This window comes from Pungitius pungitius, chromosome 15, assembly GCF_949316345.1.
Source record: "Pungitius pungitius chromosome 15, fPunPun2.1, whole genome shotgun sequence".
Classification (NCBI taxonomy): Eukaryota; Metazoa; Chordata; class Actinopteri; order Perciformes; family Gasterosteidae; genus Pungitius; species Pungitius pungitius.
In genome coordinates this window covers 19,246,923-19,266,634 of record NC_084914.1, presented here as the reverse complement: position 1 = coordinate 19,266,634, position 19,712 = coordinate 19,246,923, and the positions used below count along the sequence as shown (strand labels likewise).

Below are 19,712 nucleotides of genomic sequence, written 5' to 3'. Positions count from 1 at the left end.
CTGCACCGTACCGTACCACTTCCATTGGGGTACCTGGCACAGTTGTTTGGTACTAAAGGGTGGAGCTAGACTCACTGCAGAACGTTGATTGGTTGAAAGAGTGTCATCATTTGCGCGTGCCACAAGGGGAAAGACAACACACGAAGCGCCATTTTTAAACTACAACACCGTCGCAACAATGTCGCTGCGCAACATTACTTTAACGTGCCACATATCGAGAAGCAAGAACAGGATCGGCTGCATGTCCGATCGAATGACGTCAATCTACTTTCCGTCCAATACCACGCCTATCAAGTGATGTTACTACTACTTTCTGGAATACACCACGCCTATCAAATCATGGTTAACAGACCCGACCCGTACCGACCCGTCCCGTACCGTACCGTACTGCTCGGTGGAAACGCGCCATAACACATAGCATAACACATAGCTTTTCTGTTTGCATGTATCTGTGTGTGCGTGTGTTTCCCAGGTTGGAGTCTCATGTGTCAGCAGACATCGGGACCATCATGCAGCTGCTGCAGAGACCCAGGCCAATGATCCCACCTTCCTACAGCACCCTGACACCAATATCCAACGCCCTCCCCCCCTACAATGCGGCCTCCCCAACTGGCACCCCAAGCCTCGCCTCACCCACATACAAGTCACCAACCACCAACTCCGGGCAGAGACTGTCGAATGAAAACCGAGATCAACAACATGAACCAGAATCTACCTCTCTGGATTTTGATTCCTCTGTCTTCCATTTGGCTGCCCCCCCCCCTCTTATGCATACCTCCGTCATTCACACTTCATATCAGTCACTGTTTTCTTCCCCCAGCGTTCCCCAGGACGCCTTCTCCTCCTCACCCCTTCCTCAAACTTCTCTCATGGCTTCCCCCTCTGTCCTTCCTAAGACTGGAAGTCAACGTGTGTTTCGTTCATATTCCCGCCCTTCACCGCTGAGCCATCTGAACCCTCAGTGGCCAGAGAGGCTTGATCAACCACCGCTTCCTGTTAGGACACAGAGCTCAGACTCAGTCTCACAGGTACAGTTCATCTTTCAGGAGCACAGTCTTTTAACCCACAGAGAAGAATGAGAAACACTTATATGGGACAATAACAGTGGTCTCATTGGTGAAAGCGACGAAATCTATGAGGCTGATAACTTTATAAGCTTGTGCTTCCACACACCACTGACATCAAAGGGTCCCATCGTACTCTACACTCAACTGACTCTATTTCTATAGTTATTTTCAGTTTTTGTAGCTCTTAGTGTTTGCCGGTATGACAGCATCGTATTGGTGGTTAACAGAGGTGGAAATTACATTTACTCGCATTACTGTAATTGAGTAGTTTTTTGTGTACTTCTACTTCTACTTTCTAAGTATTTTTTTCAATCTGTAATTTTACATTTACTTAAGTATTTTTTGTTTGAAGTATTGTACTTCGCTACATTTTAAATCATATCCGTTACTGAGTAAAAAAAAATTCAAAGGAAAAAAAAATCGCGTTACTGCACTGATTGAGTGATAAGCGGGAGAACGAAGGCGCTAAACAAGAATGATGGAGACGGACAAAACAGATGCAAACCCTGCTGAAATCGAATGAAAATACGAAGCGTAGCCGCTAAACCGGAAGTACGTTGATTTTCACAAGAATCGACACAACCGTCTGTAATGACTGCGGTTACCAGGGTAACAAGAGGAGAAAAGTTAATTAACTGATATAAATAAATAATCCTGGTCTGACGGGATGTGTTAGCAGCAGTACTTGACTACACTCGCTGCTCTTGGCTCTGATATTTATTGTCCACGTATTGTTTTGCTTCAATGAGCAGAGACAGTTTAAGGAGACGCAGCGTAAACGGTCCGCCACTGGAGTGCATACGTCCCCACGTCAGCGAACCGTCGGTCGGAGCACCAGCGCCACCCCCCCCGTCAGCGATCCACAGTTCATGCCATATTTAGTGGTTGTAGAAATGTTTAAAATGTTTTATTGGATAATCTGCACTAAAATCCTCATTTATTATTTTTGCTATTACACTTTAATTTGTAAATGTCTTCCTTCATTTAAAAACAACTAGATTGAGATTTATTTCCCCTTGTCTTTTTTTAACTACACTAGAATCCCGCACCCCACCCAGCTTTTAAAAAAGTAACTCAGTAACTTTTACATTTTTAATGAGCTACTTTTTACTTTTACTTGAGTAAATTTTTAGACTGGTAACTTTACTTGTATTTCAGTAAAATTTGACTTAAGTAACAGTACTTTTACTTGAGTACAACATTTTGTTACTCTTTCCACCTCTGGTGGTTAAAACACAGTTCCGATCAGGTGTCATACTCTGCCAACCTTTAAAGTGTATAATCACTGACTAATTTGTCTCCATTTGGTCTGATTGTAGGGATATCATCACTCATAGTATATCATCATGATGTAAAGAAAGATACCACGTAGACACCCATCAGTTTCTTCTTTGTATAGCGTGGTTTAGAGAAAAGGTTTGTTACAGTATGTTCATAACAAACCCACAGGACTCCATAACCAACTGTATATCTGTCCATAGCAGCATCTGATGTCAGATTGTGAGGTCCAGTCCTCCAAACGCCCATCTGATGGCAGACAACCGCTCCTTCAGACGGAGGACAGACCCTGTCCTCCTATCATCGTTCATTCAGAGCTTCTGCCCAAAAGTGGAATCAACCAATCAGGGGGGGGTCCACGGCTCTCATCTGCTCAATACAATACAGAAGCAGCATCGCAGCGGCATGGGAGCCAGCGGCGCATGTCGATGCCAGGTTCATTCGACAGCGTCTAGCTGACTCAGCACCACAGTTCAAACCCAGCAGGTCAGATTTTTCAAATGCACACAAAAGGATTTACAAATAAAATTGACAAAAAAATGCTCGCTGAAAAATTGACAAATACAATCCAATGCACCAATACGTAAATTATAAATTTTCTTTCTGCATTTGTATGTATTTGTGTGTGAATTTTTCTATTTGTTTGTAGATTTGTACGTATTTGTTTGAGAATTGCTCTTCTGTAGCCAATCAGATGTGGCCCTCCTTTTCAACCAATCACCTGATGATGTGAAAAAATAACTAATTAATTGGTTAATCCAGATTAAAGGTTTGTTTTTCTCACACATGTGATCATCATGGAGGCAGAATTCCACGGGTACACTCTTCCTGCTGTCCTCGTGCACTTTGCTCTCAACTCTCCATCATTTGACGGCTGTGTTTGAAATGCCAAAACTCTCCCGACATTTAGCCAGGGCGTTTTCCAAACCACAGTCTTTTAGGGGTACAGTGCAGGGTAGATGTTGAAATGGAAGTAGCCTAGCAGCTAGCTTAGCTTAGCGTAGCAGTGCGTAAAGTGGTCCATTTGCATCTTACCCCCTTCTGTTTGACATGTGGAGATATTCCTCTGCGGGTTAGGGTCTGATATGGGTCACAATGATCAGGCGTAACCACGCATCCATTGGGGTCGCCCCCCCCAATATTGAGAAAACACCAATCTTTCCCCCCCAATATACAGCAGAGAATATGTAAAATATATGTTCTCCTTTTATGAACTCTGTCAATGGATCGGCCTCTTGGCTCTTAGTGCGACTCTGCAGCGTTGTTCTCGCACACCGCTGCCGGGCATCTTCCTCTCCAACGTGCGCTCATTGAGCAACCAACTGGACCAACTTCAGCTGCTTTTGAGGAGAGACAGAAACTTTTCTGCGTCCTCCGTGTTGTGCTTCACGGAGACCTGGCTCTGTGGATCAGCTTCAAGCTGCTCAGATCAGATTGATCACATGCCGCCGGCGGGCAACGTGCACGAGGCACAGCGGACACTCGCCGACCAGGTACGGCGTGTGGAGCAACCGTGACTCCTTGGTTATTGTCCTTGGGGACTTTAACAAAGGAAACCTCAGCCATGAACTGCCTAAGTACAAACAGTTTATTAAATGCCCAACTAGAGAACTGTTACACCACACCTGCCCACACCAGCACAATACCAGCTTTAAAAAATAAATGAGGAAGGGTATTCATTTGGACCCCCCAATGTCTAAAACAGTTACGCCCTTGGTAACAATGTACTTCCAGTGATATGTGGCCAACCCTAACTCCTTCAATATCGCATTCTTGTTCAGATATACAACATTGTAAATTATTATATTTTGTAGTATAATATGGTGAAATAAGTATTAAACACGTCACCATTATTCTCACCATTAAGGAGCTATTGACATAAAATATTCACCAGATGTTGGTAACAACCCAAGTAATACATACATACAAAGAAACCAAAACAAAGAGGTTCAGAAATAAAGTTATGTGTAATAATGTGAAATGACACAGGGAAAAAGTATTGAACAGGCTTACTGATAATTATTCAATACTTTGTACAAAAGCCTTTGTTGGTAATGACACCTTCAAGACGCTTCCTGTCTGGAGAAACTAGTCCCATGCATTGCTCTGGTGTGATTTTGGCCCATTCTTCCACACAAACTCTTCAAATCTTGAAGGTTCTGTGGGGCCGCTTCAGTTCTTTCCATAGGGTTCAATGGGATTTAAGTCAGGTGATTGGCTGGGCCATTCTAGCAGCTTTATTTTATTTCTTTGAAACCAGTTGAGAGTTTCCTTGGCTGTGTGTTTGGGATCATTGTCTTGCTGAACCCTTGTTTCACCTTCATCATCCTGGTAGGTGGCAGCAGATTTCTGTCAAGAATGTCTCTGTAAATTTGCCCATTCATCCTTCCTTCAATTATGTGAAGTACCATTTGCTGAAAAGCAACCCCACACCATGATGTTCCCATCTCCTAACTTCACTGTTGGTATGGTGTTTTTATGGTGGTGTGCAGTGCCATTTATCCTCCAAACATGGTGTGTATTATGTAGGGCTGTCAAAAATAGCGCGTTAATAACGTTAATTAGTTGTTTGTCGTTAATTACGTACATTTTTTTAACACATTTCACGCATGCGCAGTGTGACAAATTATTCAGGTCAGGAAAGTACCTCTTCCTCTAGGGAATGCACTTCATCCTATACAAAACATTACTGCCACCTGTAGGCATATGTCAGGCCGTCAGGTTCAGCAAGTCGTTTGCGCCAGTCCACGCTGAATGTTCGCAGGCCATTAACAAAATCAACCTCAGATCATTTGACCAACACAATAGAAAAATGTTCCAACACGTTGGAATTCGAGTGGTCAAGCGCGTGAGCAGAAATAAAGAGGCCGTCATCGCCATACTTGCCAATTCGAAAGGACAGAGGGGGTGCGGGTGCTAGCGGTCAACGTGGGGGGGTGCTGGCGATCGACGGGGGGGGGGGAGGTACCCTTCTAGAGCCATGCAGGGATAATCAGTCTGTAACTTATCAAATAACATTGATTTGATTATTTTCTGGATTGAATTAAACCAAGTCAAATATCAATAACATGTATTTATGTAAAGAATAATAATGATGATAATAATAATGATAATTATGTATCTCTGTACTGTTATTTATCTTTGGTATGAATTTCAGAAAGAAAAAATGGTTAGGATTCAGGTGTAATTGCAAATTCTGATTAATCCTGATTAATCCACTGAAAATTCGGATTAATTTGATTAAAATTTGTAATCATTTGACAGCCCTAGTATCATGGCATCCAAACCGTTCAATTTTGCTCTCATCTGACCACACAACATTCTCCCAGTATTTCATTGGCTTTTCCAAATGTTGTTTAAACAAGCTTCAACATGCTTTTTCTTCAGCAATGGAGTCTTGCGTGGTGAGCGTGCACACAGGCCATGGCCGTGGAGTGCATTACTTACGGTTTTCTTTGAGACAACAGCACCTTATAATTGCAGGTCTTTTTGAAGCTCTCCCCAAGTGGTCCTTGTCTCTTGGACAAATCTTCTGATGGAGTTAGAAAATAACCAAACAAATGACCAAACAAAGACTGTAGCGTTACAGTAGAGTAGTCAGTAATGTTATTTGTACTCTATGGTCTATGTGTTTCCTAGTTTCTGTAAGTGGCACATTATGTTTTTAGCTGTGCTCCGTATGTATTTGCTCACACAGTGTGATCAATATACTTAGTTAACTTAAGATGCATTTCCGAATGGAAGCTTTTCTCCTGATACTGATTCTGATTTTGTACAGCAGTCTTTTTTTCTGGAGCTGATGACTGAGTGAGCCATCTTGCTTTTTCTAGTCCCTGGTGAGAGGAGCAGTGGCGTATGCTCAGATAGTGGGTGTTCTTCGTCCTGTGAGCTGATAACTCTTTAATAGCTTATACCAGTACATGATGTTAAACAACCTTCAGCATCCTTGATTTGATAATGTTTTGAGGTTGTTTAGAGGTTTTTTTTTGGAATGGCCCCCGCAATTATTACAATTAGGAAATAAGCTAAGAGAGGTTGTACTTTATTTTCCAATAATGTAAAAGTTCAAGGGTGTTTTTAGGCCTGACACGCAGCGGAATTATGAACCAGTGAAATTAGCTGCCTTTCAGGACAAAGTTATAGTTGTACCCACCAAACATTTCAGTAACCTAGAGAAAATAGTGCGCAAGTAAACAGCTATTGTACATAATGGCTCAATAATGTAGCATTTTGATTGGTTGAGAGTCACTCACCGCCCCCTGGTGAGTGACTCTCAACCAATCAAAATGCTGGATTTCATCAATCCGTATTATAATATGTATTATTTACAGTGATACAGCCTGGGACAACAAAGTTAAAGATACTGTATTTATTATTTAGTTTAACTTTTGTTTAATGTTACTTACTGGTATTTTTGAGTAATTGTGTCATGCCACTCATTGGCCTATTTCAGAAGCAAAAAGAAAATCAATAATTATGTCATTCATTTATGTTATAGGTCACGTAAAAATTTGGGTATTGATGTGAACTTAAATTCAAATGATTTTTTTCAGTTGAACATAATTATGAGATGTGTAAAATCACATTGTCATTTGCAAAAAGATGGTTTAACTTGTGTAAAATAACTTTTCTATTATCGTTTTATTCAAACTCAGGATAAGAAACAGAAAATGACAATCTTAAAACGGTTTCACATGTAATTTCATTCATACAAATCTATATAAATGGAATTAGTTAACTAAATATGACTAACACTACCAGGGCACTGGGTTAAATAACAGGCTCTATTTTAATCCAGTGGATTTTGATATTTAAATAGTGTATGGCTATGGCTAGGACAACACAATTTATTTTCAGTTTTCTTTGACAAATTGTCTAGATATATAATTGGTACTTTTTGATGGTTTTCTGCTCAAATATATTCAATTCACCCATTTAATAGATTAACCTTTCTCATAAAAACTAATTTCTGTGTTTGAAGAATAACTTCATTTGTTTTGTTTAATTTATTCTTCTTTGTTGAAATGAATGTTTTAGTACTCATCCACTTATTTTAACCACTTTACCCACATTATAAGCAATATAAAAAATACAACACTGACGTAAGTTTAATTCAATTAAATTGTTTTTATTTTGTCGTTCTCACTAAGGTTCCTTCTCTTTTTTCTCTCAGTTGAAGGGTTATTTTTTGTTTTTGGGGAGGTTGTTCCTGAGGAATTCGGGACAGGATATCACATGAATATGAAGACTGTAAATCCCTCCTAGGCAAATTTTTAATTAATTTGAACAGAATTTAATGGAAAAATAAATATCATTGCAGTGTAATACAAAGGAAATTATACTGGAAGCAAGACTCAGTCCCATGGACCGGGCCTGATGTGCTGCATGAGCCGCCTGAGACCAAGCGGTATAGCCGAGGATTCCTTATAAGCAAAAACAGAATCCCATTGTGTTAATTTCTAAAGCCGCGTTAAGACATACATCACTTTATTTAAGACGCAGGTCGCTGTGTTGTGCCAGATTCTCAATAAAGTTTACCCATGGTCATGAAGACTCATTTAACATTACATGGAAATTGCATGCCGCTTAATACCAAACTGAGATCGGCTTGTGCCGTTCTGAAAAAAAGTATCCTACCACCGACCACCTGAGGAACCTACCACTGACCACCCAACCTGCCGTTCTGACAGAGGAACCTGCCACCCAACACTTTTCGCACCCGGCGCTACTCAATTCTATTTATTTTATTTTGTATAGCCCAAAATCACAAATTACAAATTAGCCTCAGAGGGCTTTACAGTCTGTACACATGCAACATCCTCTGTCCCCAAACCCTCACATCGGCACAGGAAAAACTCCCCAAAATATGAAAAAACCCTTCAATGGGGAAAAAAAAGGGAAGAAACCTTAGGGAGAACGTCAGAGGAGGGATCCCTCTCCCGGGATGGACAGACTGCAATGGATGTCATGTGTACAGAATCAACAATGTAAAAGATGTACAATACATTCAACTCCTCTAACAGAGATGATACAAGTAATTGCAAGTAGCAGAACAAGTGTACAGCAGGACCACTGCAGGGACAACCACCATCAGATAGAACCACCATCCACAGAGGCTTCTGTGGGGAGGGAGAGCAGAAAGATGTTGGTTTATGATGACAGTAATATGAATCATATTTAAAGTAATGATGATGGCAGCAGCAGGTGTCAGCAGAGCCATGCCAGGAGTCATGTCATAGTCGAAAATCACACTGATCCAAATGTCAAATGACATATATATATATTACATATGTTGCATTGCCATCAGTGGGGTATTGCACACAAGTAGAATAAAGAAATCGAGGCTAAGTGATTAAGCGCAGCTTGACTTAGTGTGACCTGCTCGTTGCGGTTTTATCGGTTGCACGTTTGCCAAGTCGTGCTGAGAAGGAGGCGCTAAAATATATGAGGAGGTGAAGCATGTAATATGCAAAAAAAGGAATACGGCAGCTGTAAATAAACAGAGAAAAAGACTGGCAGACAATCACGGACCAACGTGAAAGCGGAAAGATTTTAAAATATCTACTTACTAGGAAAGTTGTACACTCTGTTTTAATTGATTTTAATATTATTGTTTTATGTGTTGGTTTTATTGCTGTATCTGTGTTCATGTGCTAAATGTGCTGGTTTTACTGTATTGTGTCTGAGTAGCAACATGTAAAAAGCACTATATCAATAAAATGTATGATTATTTATCCTCTACGTTGCCTTAAAGTTGAGCAGAGGGAGTTAATGTCTGGAAATTCACCATAAAAGGCCTCATTTCAAACCCTTATTCACAATGCATGAATATGTTTTACAATATGCACGAATCTCTATAAGCTGTGTCTTAATTCAAAATATCTTTCTAAAATAATGTGCACAGAACAAACAAGATGGGAGAAGATCCTGGCAACAGGTCAAGATAAAAAATAAAAACATTTTGCAGGCTGGTAAGTGCCTTAACAGTTTAAAAATGGTATAAAAATTACTTACATAATGCCTGCTTGCATATTTTAACAGATTTTAGCAGTTAAAAAAGGCTCATTTGTCTGGCACTGGAGGGGGGGTACCAGCACCATGCAGGCTTCACCCCAGCTTAGGAATCTGCCCTTGTTTTAAAGCAAAGAAGGCCTGGGAGGGACTCGGGGTGGGACAGCTACTGACTCTGATCCACCTGCAGAAACTGTCCTCTTCATTTTCCAGTACTGCACATTAAACCCAATCACCCATTTATTACGCATATGTGGAAATCCTCTTTGATGTAACACATGGAAGGTAATAAAGACACTTCTGACAGTACAGCAAATAGTGCATTTATTTGCAGTTTCGGTATATAAAACGCACAGTGCCATACAGAGGGATGGTGATGATGGTGAGAGCTTCGTGCTGATCCCATCTGTCCCCAAACACCTTCTCACGTCTGAAAGCACGTCTCAGTATCAGAGCTTGTTCATCCAACACGTGGTTCAGAAATGGGCATCATGGTGCAGGAAGAAACACCGGTGAATGGGACTTTATAAATCGCCCCCATCACGTTTACAATTGTTCACTCCTCAGTGCGCAGTTTTGCCCACCAGTGGACCCCCACTACCCCACCCCGTCGGGCGGTCCAACCGGAACGACTACTCCCCCCCCTTTGACGTACTTATTATCCGCCGGACCTTCTTGCGTCCGCGAAATATTGTCTGACATGAAAACGGTCCGTGAGGTAAAACAGGTTGCGCACCACTGATGCACAACTGCAATAGTAAAGAGTAAAACCAAACTGGTGACAGCAATAGTGACAAGTAATGCATGTTAATAAAAATTCATCAGAACATATTCAGGAAAACAACTGAATAATTGTTAAAAACATTTGTTTCGGATCAGAGCGTCAGCTGATTTAACACATGAGGCTGCAGGATTAATCTTAGCCTGGCTCTTAGCCTGGTCTGGAGCAGGCTAGCTTAAAAGAATAAATCACCATGGTAACTTGAGTTACTTGGTTTAATTCAACCTGCTTTCGTAAAACCAAGTTGGGACTAAATTCCTCCAGGATAACCTGGATAGCCCAGCTTAATCCCTTATCCGGGTTTCGTGCAATAGACAAGCACTAGTTAGTCAATTCAGATGTGTTTACCCCCTGCCCTGTGGACTCTACTGTCAGACAGCACAGCGCACTCTGAATTCGGCGGTAAGGGCACAACACTCATTGGTTGTTTTGCTGTCCTGGACCCTGACTAGATTATTTCCATTTTATGCATGTGAGAACGTGCCAGTGTGCTGAACTCATTCTGTGCTCACTGGCAGAGTTGCCATGGTGAATTTCTGGCCAGCCATTCAAAGCTTCGTCTGCATTTTCTGCACGAACCTACACACATAAATATAGACCCACATGACATAAACACAAACACATTTGCATGTTTCTGCTCAGATATGTGTAATAAAGCGCTCTTCTGTCTCCCTCCTCTCAATCTACCACCCACCCACAGTCTGCTTGGTCGCTAGGCTTTCCTTCGTGTTATTGCCATGGAAACTCAACTGAGATTGCAGGGTTGCCACAGCAATGAGGGGAGGAAGGGGGAGACTGAGCTGGATGGTGAACGAGCAAGCCCTATAGAGAGGAGGTAAATTGTAGTAACGATAAGACTGACGACATGCAGCTAACCACAAAAGCAAAATGCAACGAGGGACAAGAGACTCACAGGGCTTAAATACACAGGGGAGGTGCAGGTGATTGGACACAGGTGGAAACAATCATGACACTGCAGACAATCACAGGGGAAGACAGGACAAAGCAGGAAGTGAAGTTACCCAGGAACACAAGAGACATGAAACTACAAAACAAAACAAGACATGAACCCAAACCGTGACAGCATAGATGAATGATGAATTTTGATGTATGGATTGTTTCATGAAGGGATGGTCAATGGACGATGGACAATGGCTGAATGAATGGAAGGACGGATTGATGGATGAAGGATGGGTATTGGCCAATGGATGAATGGGTGGATAGATGGGTGCACGATGGATGGGTGATGAATGGATAGACGTACAGATGGATGAAGGCTATATGGATGAATTGATCTGGACAACTTTTCATATAGGCAGAGAGTTCTTGTTCTGATGTGAGGGTTTCAAGACAGAGGATGTCGCATTTGTACAGACCTCTGAGCCCTGTCAGATTTTGGGCAATACAAAATAAAATGATACTAATTGAATCGAACACAACAAGTTAAAAACTGTGGCAGACTGTCACGGTTTGGTTCTGCTTCATGTCTTATTTTGTAGTTTTCATGTCTCTTGTGTCCCTGGGTAACTTCACTTCCTGCCTTGTCCTGTGATTGCCTGATTGTTTACACCTGTGTCCAATCACCTGCACCTCCCTTGTGTATTTAAGCCCTGTGTGCCTGTTGTCCCTGGTCGCGTTATTGTCTAATGTCTAGTCGTCGTTGGTGCACGGCCTTTGGCTTTTGATTTGGTTGGTGAATAAAGAGCACCTTTTGGAAACCTGGAAACTCCTGCATTTGAGTCCTGCTTTCCTCCGCACCAGCTACACACCCTGAGACAGACAGATTTGATATCAAACTTTTATTTGATTACAGAGACACCACTGGAAAACAGAAACTTAAGGATGTCTGTCACTGTTGTACATGTTTACAGAGTCATTTAAAAAATAACGAATCAGTCATCCGCGCTGCAAATAGTTGTCAACAAATAATAGTCCTAATGCAAGGCAAATTTTACAGCTTTAAAAAAAAACGGGGGAATCAAGTTGGTTGCAACGCTAGCTATCGCTTACACACATTTTTCTTCCCTGTTCGCAACAAAAAGACATTTGAATATGACTAAATTCCTTCCTCAATTTCATTTTTAGCGAAAAGTCTCTTGGGTAAAGGTCCTGTATTTGTTTGACCCACATAATCTCTGTCTCTATCAAATTATTATTTATTTTGGCATTTTTTAAAATGTTTTCATTCTTCTCATTTAACAATCTTCATGATGGCTACCATTACCTCTCAGTGGATGTTTCCTAAAGCTATCTGCAAAACGTATGTGTGAAAAATCTCCTACACCTTATTTCCAAGGTATCCGTACGACAGCCACTTTGCACAAAGACTTTCTATTATTATGTCAGAGCTCTTGACGTGAATCTGAAAAAATAACAGCTACAGAACAAAACCTACATTAAGACTTTCAATAAGAATTAGTCCTGTGTTACATCCACTCATTTTGGATCCTATTGGTTTTATATAACTTATTATGTAATAGCATTGTCTCTCATTTCAGTAACATGGTAACAGTCCTGACAGTATTGACAATCAACTTTTATGATCATATTATTGTAATAGTAGGATATTGTGAAATACACTCATCTGATTTCTTTTCTAGAGAACAGTTGAAGTGTGCAACTCTCCAAGAAGTTATAAGCTGTCACGCTAACATTTCTCTTGGCATGCACAGTTATGTAGTCAGCTTTTGTTGGTAGTTGTATTTTTGAACTCCAGATAGAAGCAGGCAAGCTTGTTCATCCTGCGTCCTGTCTTGACTTAATGTGCACAAATGAGATTCTTCCCTCAAAGAAATAAATTAAGTGTATTTTCATGAATCCTGAAATATACCATAAACATTTATTTTTACATAAATATGTGTGTGTGTATATATATATATTGTCGGCAACCAATATTGGACAAGCAATCCGTCTGCTGATAACCACACCAGATTCCTATATCTGATTAGAAGTGCTTTCCATTGTATAGGTTGTATGAGCATGCTGATGTGACCTGTTCCTGGGAGGCAACAGCGGTCTGCAGTCTGCAGTCTTTAGCAGTTTGTTAAAGAAAATTAACAAAATTCCAGCAGCTGGTAAACTGACTTACGGCAGAAATGCAATTTGGTTGCTTTTAAGGATCCTTAAGAGACATTTGCAGAATGCAACTGATTTTTGTTGCAATCAAAGTAAGCATTCCACGTTGGCTAGTGCTAACTGTAAGTTATAGCAACCATGTACTCATTTGAGTGAAATTGCTTGCCATGGTAATGAGCAAGACATTTGACAAGCAGATATAGAAAAATCTCTTTCACATACACTGATCAAAAATATCTGTATATTATATCATATCAACAGAATTTTAATGAAAGAAAAAGACAAAAGTAACAGATTATTAAAAATAAGAAAGAATTCATTAGCATGTATCCGTGGATAATTCACATTTTTTTCAAGAGAGAATTTTAGCAGCGGTTGTGTTGTAACCAGGAATCATTAATTGTGTTACAAATGGCAGCATGAAGGCTAGCTTTGTAGCTGCTAACATAACAATTAACAACCCAAGGAACCTTTGTATCCAAGTGAGATAATGAACGGATTATTACCATCAGAATATTGTTCTAAACACACTTGATCATCGGCTATTTCAAATATGGTCATTTTATAAATAGTAACAATGGATGAAGAAAGTAATGATTGCAAAGACATTTTTGATTGACTGCTCCAAAGGTAATAATGAAAGTAGCTAAGCACATTATGATAAATAGTTCAGAGGTGTCAAAATATCATCCTAATCATAAAATATTTACTAAAACTAGACTTAGTTGCAAATGAAACCATGTCAGCAGTAAAACAAGACGAATTGGGTCCATTTGGTCTTTGATTTTATCTCTTTCATTAGAATGCTGTTATTGGGCTCACCGTAACAATGTAATCACATACTTGAAATTGGCACAATTCCATGAAGGGGTAAACAAGTTGCTTGGACACTGAGATTACATCGCACCACCTCCTACTACTCCAACCATATGTCGGCACACATATTCAGACCACCTGGAATGCATTTGGGGCTTCTTCAATTCAGTTCAGTCACTAGGCTCTTAAAGAAAACCTTTCTGTTAGCAAAAACCATCATTGTAAATGTACCAATTGATTGAAAAATAGCTATATCAGAATACTTAAAAAAGGAATTGACAATTATGGACCTTTCTTAACAAACCGTAACCCAAGTTCTTCCCTTCAAACACATCAATATTCTAAATTCATTTGTCTTTTGCACGAGACCATATATAAGCCTTTCAAATGCATCTTTTATACCAAACGTATTATTTCCTTGCTGTTACTAGAAGCTCTTAAAACTATACACAAATGTACAATATTCACTTAAAAATATTTACTTGTAGCATATCTAACTCAAATTAAAATCCACTGACATGCCATTTACATCAAATTGGATAACATTTCTTGTGTTTGATTACAAACTACATTACTACACATCCATTGTATCAAAATATACTTTGTCGTCCAAGACTATACAAAAGGAATACACTTTCATGTTCGCAATTTCTTCTTTGTACAGGGACTGCATCACCGCATCACAGTCAATTCATAAAATGAGTATCCTGGATAAATATTCCAGAAATGAATAGGCCTCACAAAATGTGTGTATGCAAAGATATATTGGACATATAGGACTAAATTCTAAACTCTGGATTGTGTTACAATAATAGCACAACTATTTCATGCCATGTTTGTCGTGAGAAAATATTTGCAAGCTTTAGGCGGGTAAAGCAGCTTTGTGTGAGGCCGGGGACTTGGGGCTGATAACCGATTTACATCCACCCGCCGATGCCATTCTACCTATCAACTTCACTTGTGGCTATAGTTGGTCTTCCTCTACACAAGCTGCAAACATTTCAAGGCAAAGATGATCTTGTTGTTTCTACATCAACATACGTAGTGGCAAAGGCAGCGCAGGCCTGTGGGACAGAGGCATAGCAGCACTATGGAAAGCTTGCTTCTGAGAAAACAGGGGGGGCTGGGGCTCAGGAAAGGTCAATTAAGGGTATAGCACTTGGTCAATTCTTGGCTAACATTCATGGTTGCATATACACTTTCATTTAATATCCAAAAAAAATATTTATTGGCCTGGGCTATAAATAAAACATGGCCCCCGTACATGCATACATTTACACATTAAACTGCAATGAGATACTGCTGCTCTGTAGTGGCGAAATAACTACGATTTTGGCAAGTGTCTATTATCAAAGTTGCAAAATGGCTACAATTTTTACTTGCCAGAAAATATCCTCTTTCATCTATATCTAAAAATGTTTTCCATAACTCAATACACCGCTGTTTACAATATCATTAAATTATGTTGATTGCCAGGTACATATTCCCCCAAAAGGTCATTGAGTCAGGACTTCCTTCGACCAAAGCTGTTGGCTGAAATATGAAAAATTGTTGCAAAATTGTTGTTAAAACCCTCCACATATTTAAATGCTCTCCTTCTCCTTTGAAAGATTATGTTTCCGTTTAAATTCAAACCAAGCATCTGCATCACGGGTATTGTAGCTTGTTTCCTCTACAACTTTATCACTACTCTATATGGAATGTTCATATAAGCCAATGTCTGGTCGTTTAAAGACAATTCCAGATCAAATGAAAACGCGCTGCAATAAAACAGAAAAGAGTAGAATAAGACCATGTGATTACTGCACTGGGCACAGAAACCCTGTTAAAGCCTTCTCATGATTAAAGTCAGTGTTAATTGTTGACCAATGAGGGCACTACCTTGCAAACTCTAGATCTTAATCTGTGAGTCAGTTCTTGATGTAAGGTAGAAAAGACAAATGTAAAGGAGTTGGGTAGTGACTGTCACACACAACCATTTAGACGTGGTATATTCACTTGTTTAAATATATAATCCCTATAAATGCTGAAACATTATAATATAAGTCCTCTACTCAGCTGGTGTCGATTCCAAACATGTGAGTTGCTCTACAACGCCATTAGCAGTAGTTCCATCATCTCATGCAACACCATGACCTAAATCTTTATCACAGCTTCTGACATACAAACGCAGAAGAGCACAACTGACCAGAGGTGGAAGTTTACAGAAATATACAAATATGTACACAGCAATACAAGACCCTGTATTGTTATATCTGCAGCAATTGTGCTTTCTAAAGTTTTGCATGTTCAAACTTTGAGATCTTTGCTTCAAGCAGATTCATTCTAGTCCTGCACTAACTCTATGTGACAAGCCCATAGCCACATGACTTTTCTTTTGATAGCACTTGGGCACTAAGCTCAAGAATAATGTAAAAACTGGCAAGAATATCAAGAGTTTTGTTGGACAAATAGTCCAGACAGTCTGTTCATTATCTTAGTAAATATGTGTTATTTTCTCCAGGATTCATGGTGTAGAAATCTCTGCATTTCCTACTTCATGAATTCAAACACATGTACACTACAAGAGCAAAGTAAGCATCATATATCACACTCTGACTAAGACAGAGTGTATGTTAGAAAAAATACTGATTTCAACAATACATTAGTTAAATAAAAGTAATCTGTTCCAAATAAAGATGTACGTGAACAAGAAAAAGTTATTAATTGATAAACTACTGTTGATATTCTATGGTTGAAAACAGGTTAGAACAGCGTACGTGTCAAACTGAGGTTGATTATTGACGTCCCAAAGTAAAAGGTTGTAAGGTCTGTTTGACCAAACAATTAAAAAGAGACAATGTTCTTGTAGTATTATGATCTTTTTTTGTAAAATTTAAGTTTTAAATTTGTACTGACCAAAATTATACTTTAAAATTTACCGAGGGACACCCTTTTTCTCAAAAGTATTGCAATTTTATTCTAAAAACATTCGATTTGGTTTTTTTCCCCCAACAACTGCCATGGAACTAATTGTTACTTACACCTACACATTAATACTGGGAGATATAATGAGCTGATGAAATGAACCAAACAAAACAAATCAAACAAAAAACTTGTCCAAGTCCAAGTTTGTTCAGAGGATTGTGCCAGTGTTCAGAACAGCTACTAAACAGTCAGAATTATTCATATACTGTACATCCATAAAGAGTATTTTAGGTGATATTGTTCTTCTCCAACAAAAACAGAACTCCACCATCAACTAAGAGATACTGTTATTGCCTAAAAGGGACTTCAAGCAGCCCAGACACAATAAAGACTGAGTTTAATTTCCACTGAGGCCACCCCGATTCATAAGCACAAACACAGCACAGATAGGGGCTTTCAATGCAATTTTCCAACTAATTACATGTGGTTACTTGTAAATGTATGTATCAATATTTGTATCTGTGTTTGAATAAAGGATAAGAGCTGAGAGTATAAATATTGTGAAGAAGTTACCCCCTGACTTAGCAGTCAGAGGAAAGAGGCGGAGAGTCATTAGGCTTAGTCCATCCTCACTTGCAGGGACTATTGGACACACCGAGGGAATGAAGTCTCTCCCTCAAGTAACAGGATCAGCAGTTTATGTAGTCCATTGCCCTATGGAGAAAGTGCACTCAATGTTTTACATTTATAAAAAAAGAAACACAAGAAGAAATGTTGAATCATCTTCCTTCCGCTTATATTGGCCCCTGTCTATAATTCCTTCTTATTAACCAGTTGCAAATGTTGGGCCGTGGTAATTGTGTACTACTCTCTCTGGCTCTCCAGACATTTATTCTATCGGGTACTAAAGATGCCTTGGAGTTTTTAACCCTAATTGGCCAGGTGAGATGTTGACACGTTTTTTTGGCCATGACTCTGTTGGCTTACCAATAATGGTGGAAAGTACTAGCCATATTCTGTATCCCAGGTGAAGAAGAATTAATTGAGTATGTCATTCTTTATAGGCCAAACCCACAGTAGGGGGCGGAGTGTGACTCAGAATGGGGCGTGGTAAGGTAGGGGGGGGGGTTGGGTTTGGACGGCCAAACATCCCCTGCAACTGCCTACTGCCTTGATTGGGGTGGTTAGGGTGCATGGGGTTCTCTTGGAAACTTCGAAGGTTTTCGTGGAAACGGCTGCTGCTTTTGTTGTCGATGCGGTTACTGTCGTCAGAGAGGTGGTGGTTATTGTGGAGGTCAGGGGTGGGCCCCCGTTCGGGGGCGTGGATGAACTGGGAGCCACTCTTCCTCCGCAGCGTGGACTCACGGCTGGACGATGCAACCGACTGGCAGTCGGAGCCACCGTCGCTGCTGGCTGTCGTGCCCTCCACTGGGGTGACCCTTATTGTTGTGAGGGCCTGAGGGTGGGGGTGAAAGGGAGGAGCAAAGGAAGCAGTGGGAATAAATGGCATGGAGTTGGTCGTGGTAGGGTTGAAGTTGGTAGTATTAGGGTTGAAGTTGGCGGAGTTGGGGTTGAAGTTGGTTGAGCTGGGGTTGAAGTTGGCCGAATTGGGGTTGAAGTTGGTCGAGTTGGGGTTGAAGTTGGCAAAGTTGGGGTTGAAGTTGGTGGAGTTGGGGTTGTAGTTTGCAGAGTTGGGGCTGTAGTTGCCAGAGTCAGGGTTGAAGTTGACAGAGTTGGGGTTGAAGTTAAAGTGGGGGTTATTACAGTTGGGATTATTGGGGTTAAAATTGGGGTGCTGGAAGTTGTTGGGGTTATTGGGATGCAAGGGATGTAGAGGGTGTACAACATGTGGGTGGTTGGTGTACACACCTCCCCCACTACCCATTCCTCCTCCCCCTCCATCACCTCCCCCTTCACTCTCAGATTCTGTTCCTGTAACGCTCCTTCGCCCATCCACTGACTCTCCATCCCTCAGCGAATCACAGCTGTCTGTGTGTCTGTTCAAGTCGTTGAGGGCAAAAGCCGACTGTCGCAGCGAAGCACGTTGATCTGGTGGTTTCCATCGCCAGGAGCCACTTCCGTCGTTACTCGGAGGTTTTACCACCGGTTTATTTGATCTGGACTCTGGGTGGGCTTCAACACGGACTATGCTGCCACTTCTTTCCAAACCTCCTCCTAACAGAACAAAAAAAACAATAATTAGATTATACTATCAATAATAATAATTAGCTTCTTGAATGTTCAATTCATATATTCAAGCACTTACGTTGCTGCGAAGCAAAAGAGTCCATTGAAATATACCTAAGTGGCATTTGTCCTGACAAGTTAACAAGTGTTATGCTGGAAATAAAGTACAGAACTAAGCTTGCTCCTTTCTTAACAAGCCAAAGCAAATACTTCCTAGATTTACCCTGCTCGAGGTACAATCAATCATCTGACTCTTGGAAAAGAAACATTTATCTGCCACGGAATGCAAAACTCTTTAGTTCTGGGTTGAGGCAGTCAAAACATTTTAGCACTGCTATTGCTCAAAATCCCATGAAAAACAAAAATGATGCGTTTCTTAGTACACCTCTCAAATCCTCATTTCCACACCTTTCCAAACCTTTAGTTACATTAAAAAACATTGCTTCTTTTAACAGACACAATTGTTTCTAAGGTTACTCAAACTAAAGGAAAGGTATTTATTGTGGACCCCTTTCTGCAGGGGATTGATCCTCATTTGGTGCTGGGGTTTGTGAAAGAAGGGATGTTTATCTATTGTAAAGACTTTTTAA

General features: G+C 40.4%; 2 protein-coding genes across 3 annotated transcripts in view; one reads left to right on the top strand and one right to left on the bottom strand.

Moving 5' to 3' along the window:
- The window catches only part of LOC119209928 (potassium voltage-gated channel subfamily H member 6-like), a 71,022-nt gene extending 67,514 nt beyond the window's left edge, over positions 1 to 3,508 (top strand). Inside the window, exon 22 of the mRNA XM_062557887.1 lies at positions 473 to 3,508. Coding sequence (XP_062413871.1) covers positions 473 to 1,079 — 607 coding nt within the window. The 3' untranslated portion in view covers positions 1,080 to 3,508. The remainder of the gene's footprint in view (positions 1 to 472) is intronic.
- A 9,003-nt stretch (positions 3,509 to 12,511) lies between these two features.
- Positions 12,512 to 19,712, bottom strand: part of LOC119209094 (phospholipid phosphatase-related protein type 4-like) — a 33,747-nt gene continuing 26,546 nt past the window's right edge. For both annotated transcript variants that reach the window (XM_037458103.2, XM_037458102.2), the window contains exon 11: positions 12,512 to 19,110. In XM_037458103.2, the coding sequence (XP_037314000.2) occupies positions 17,987 to 19,110 (1,124 nt within the window). In that variant the 3' untranslated portion in view covers positions 12,512 to 17,986. The remainder of the gene's footprint in view (positions 19,111 to 19,712) is intronic.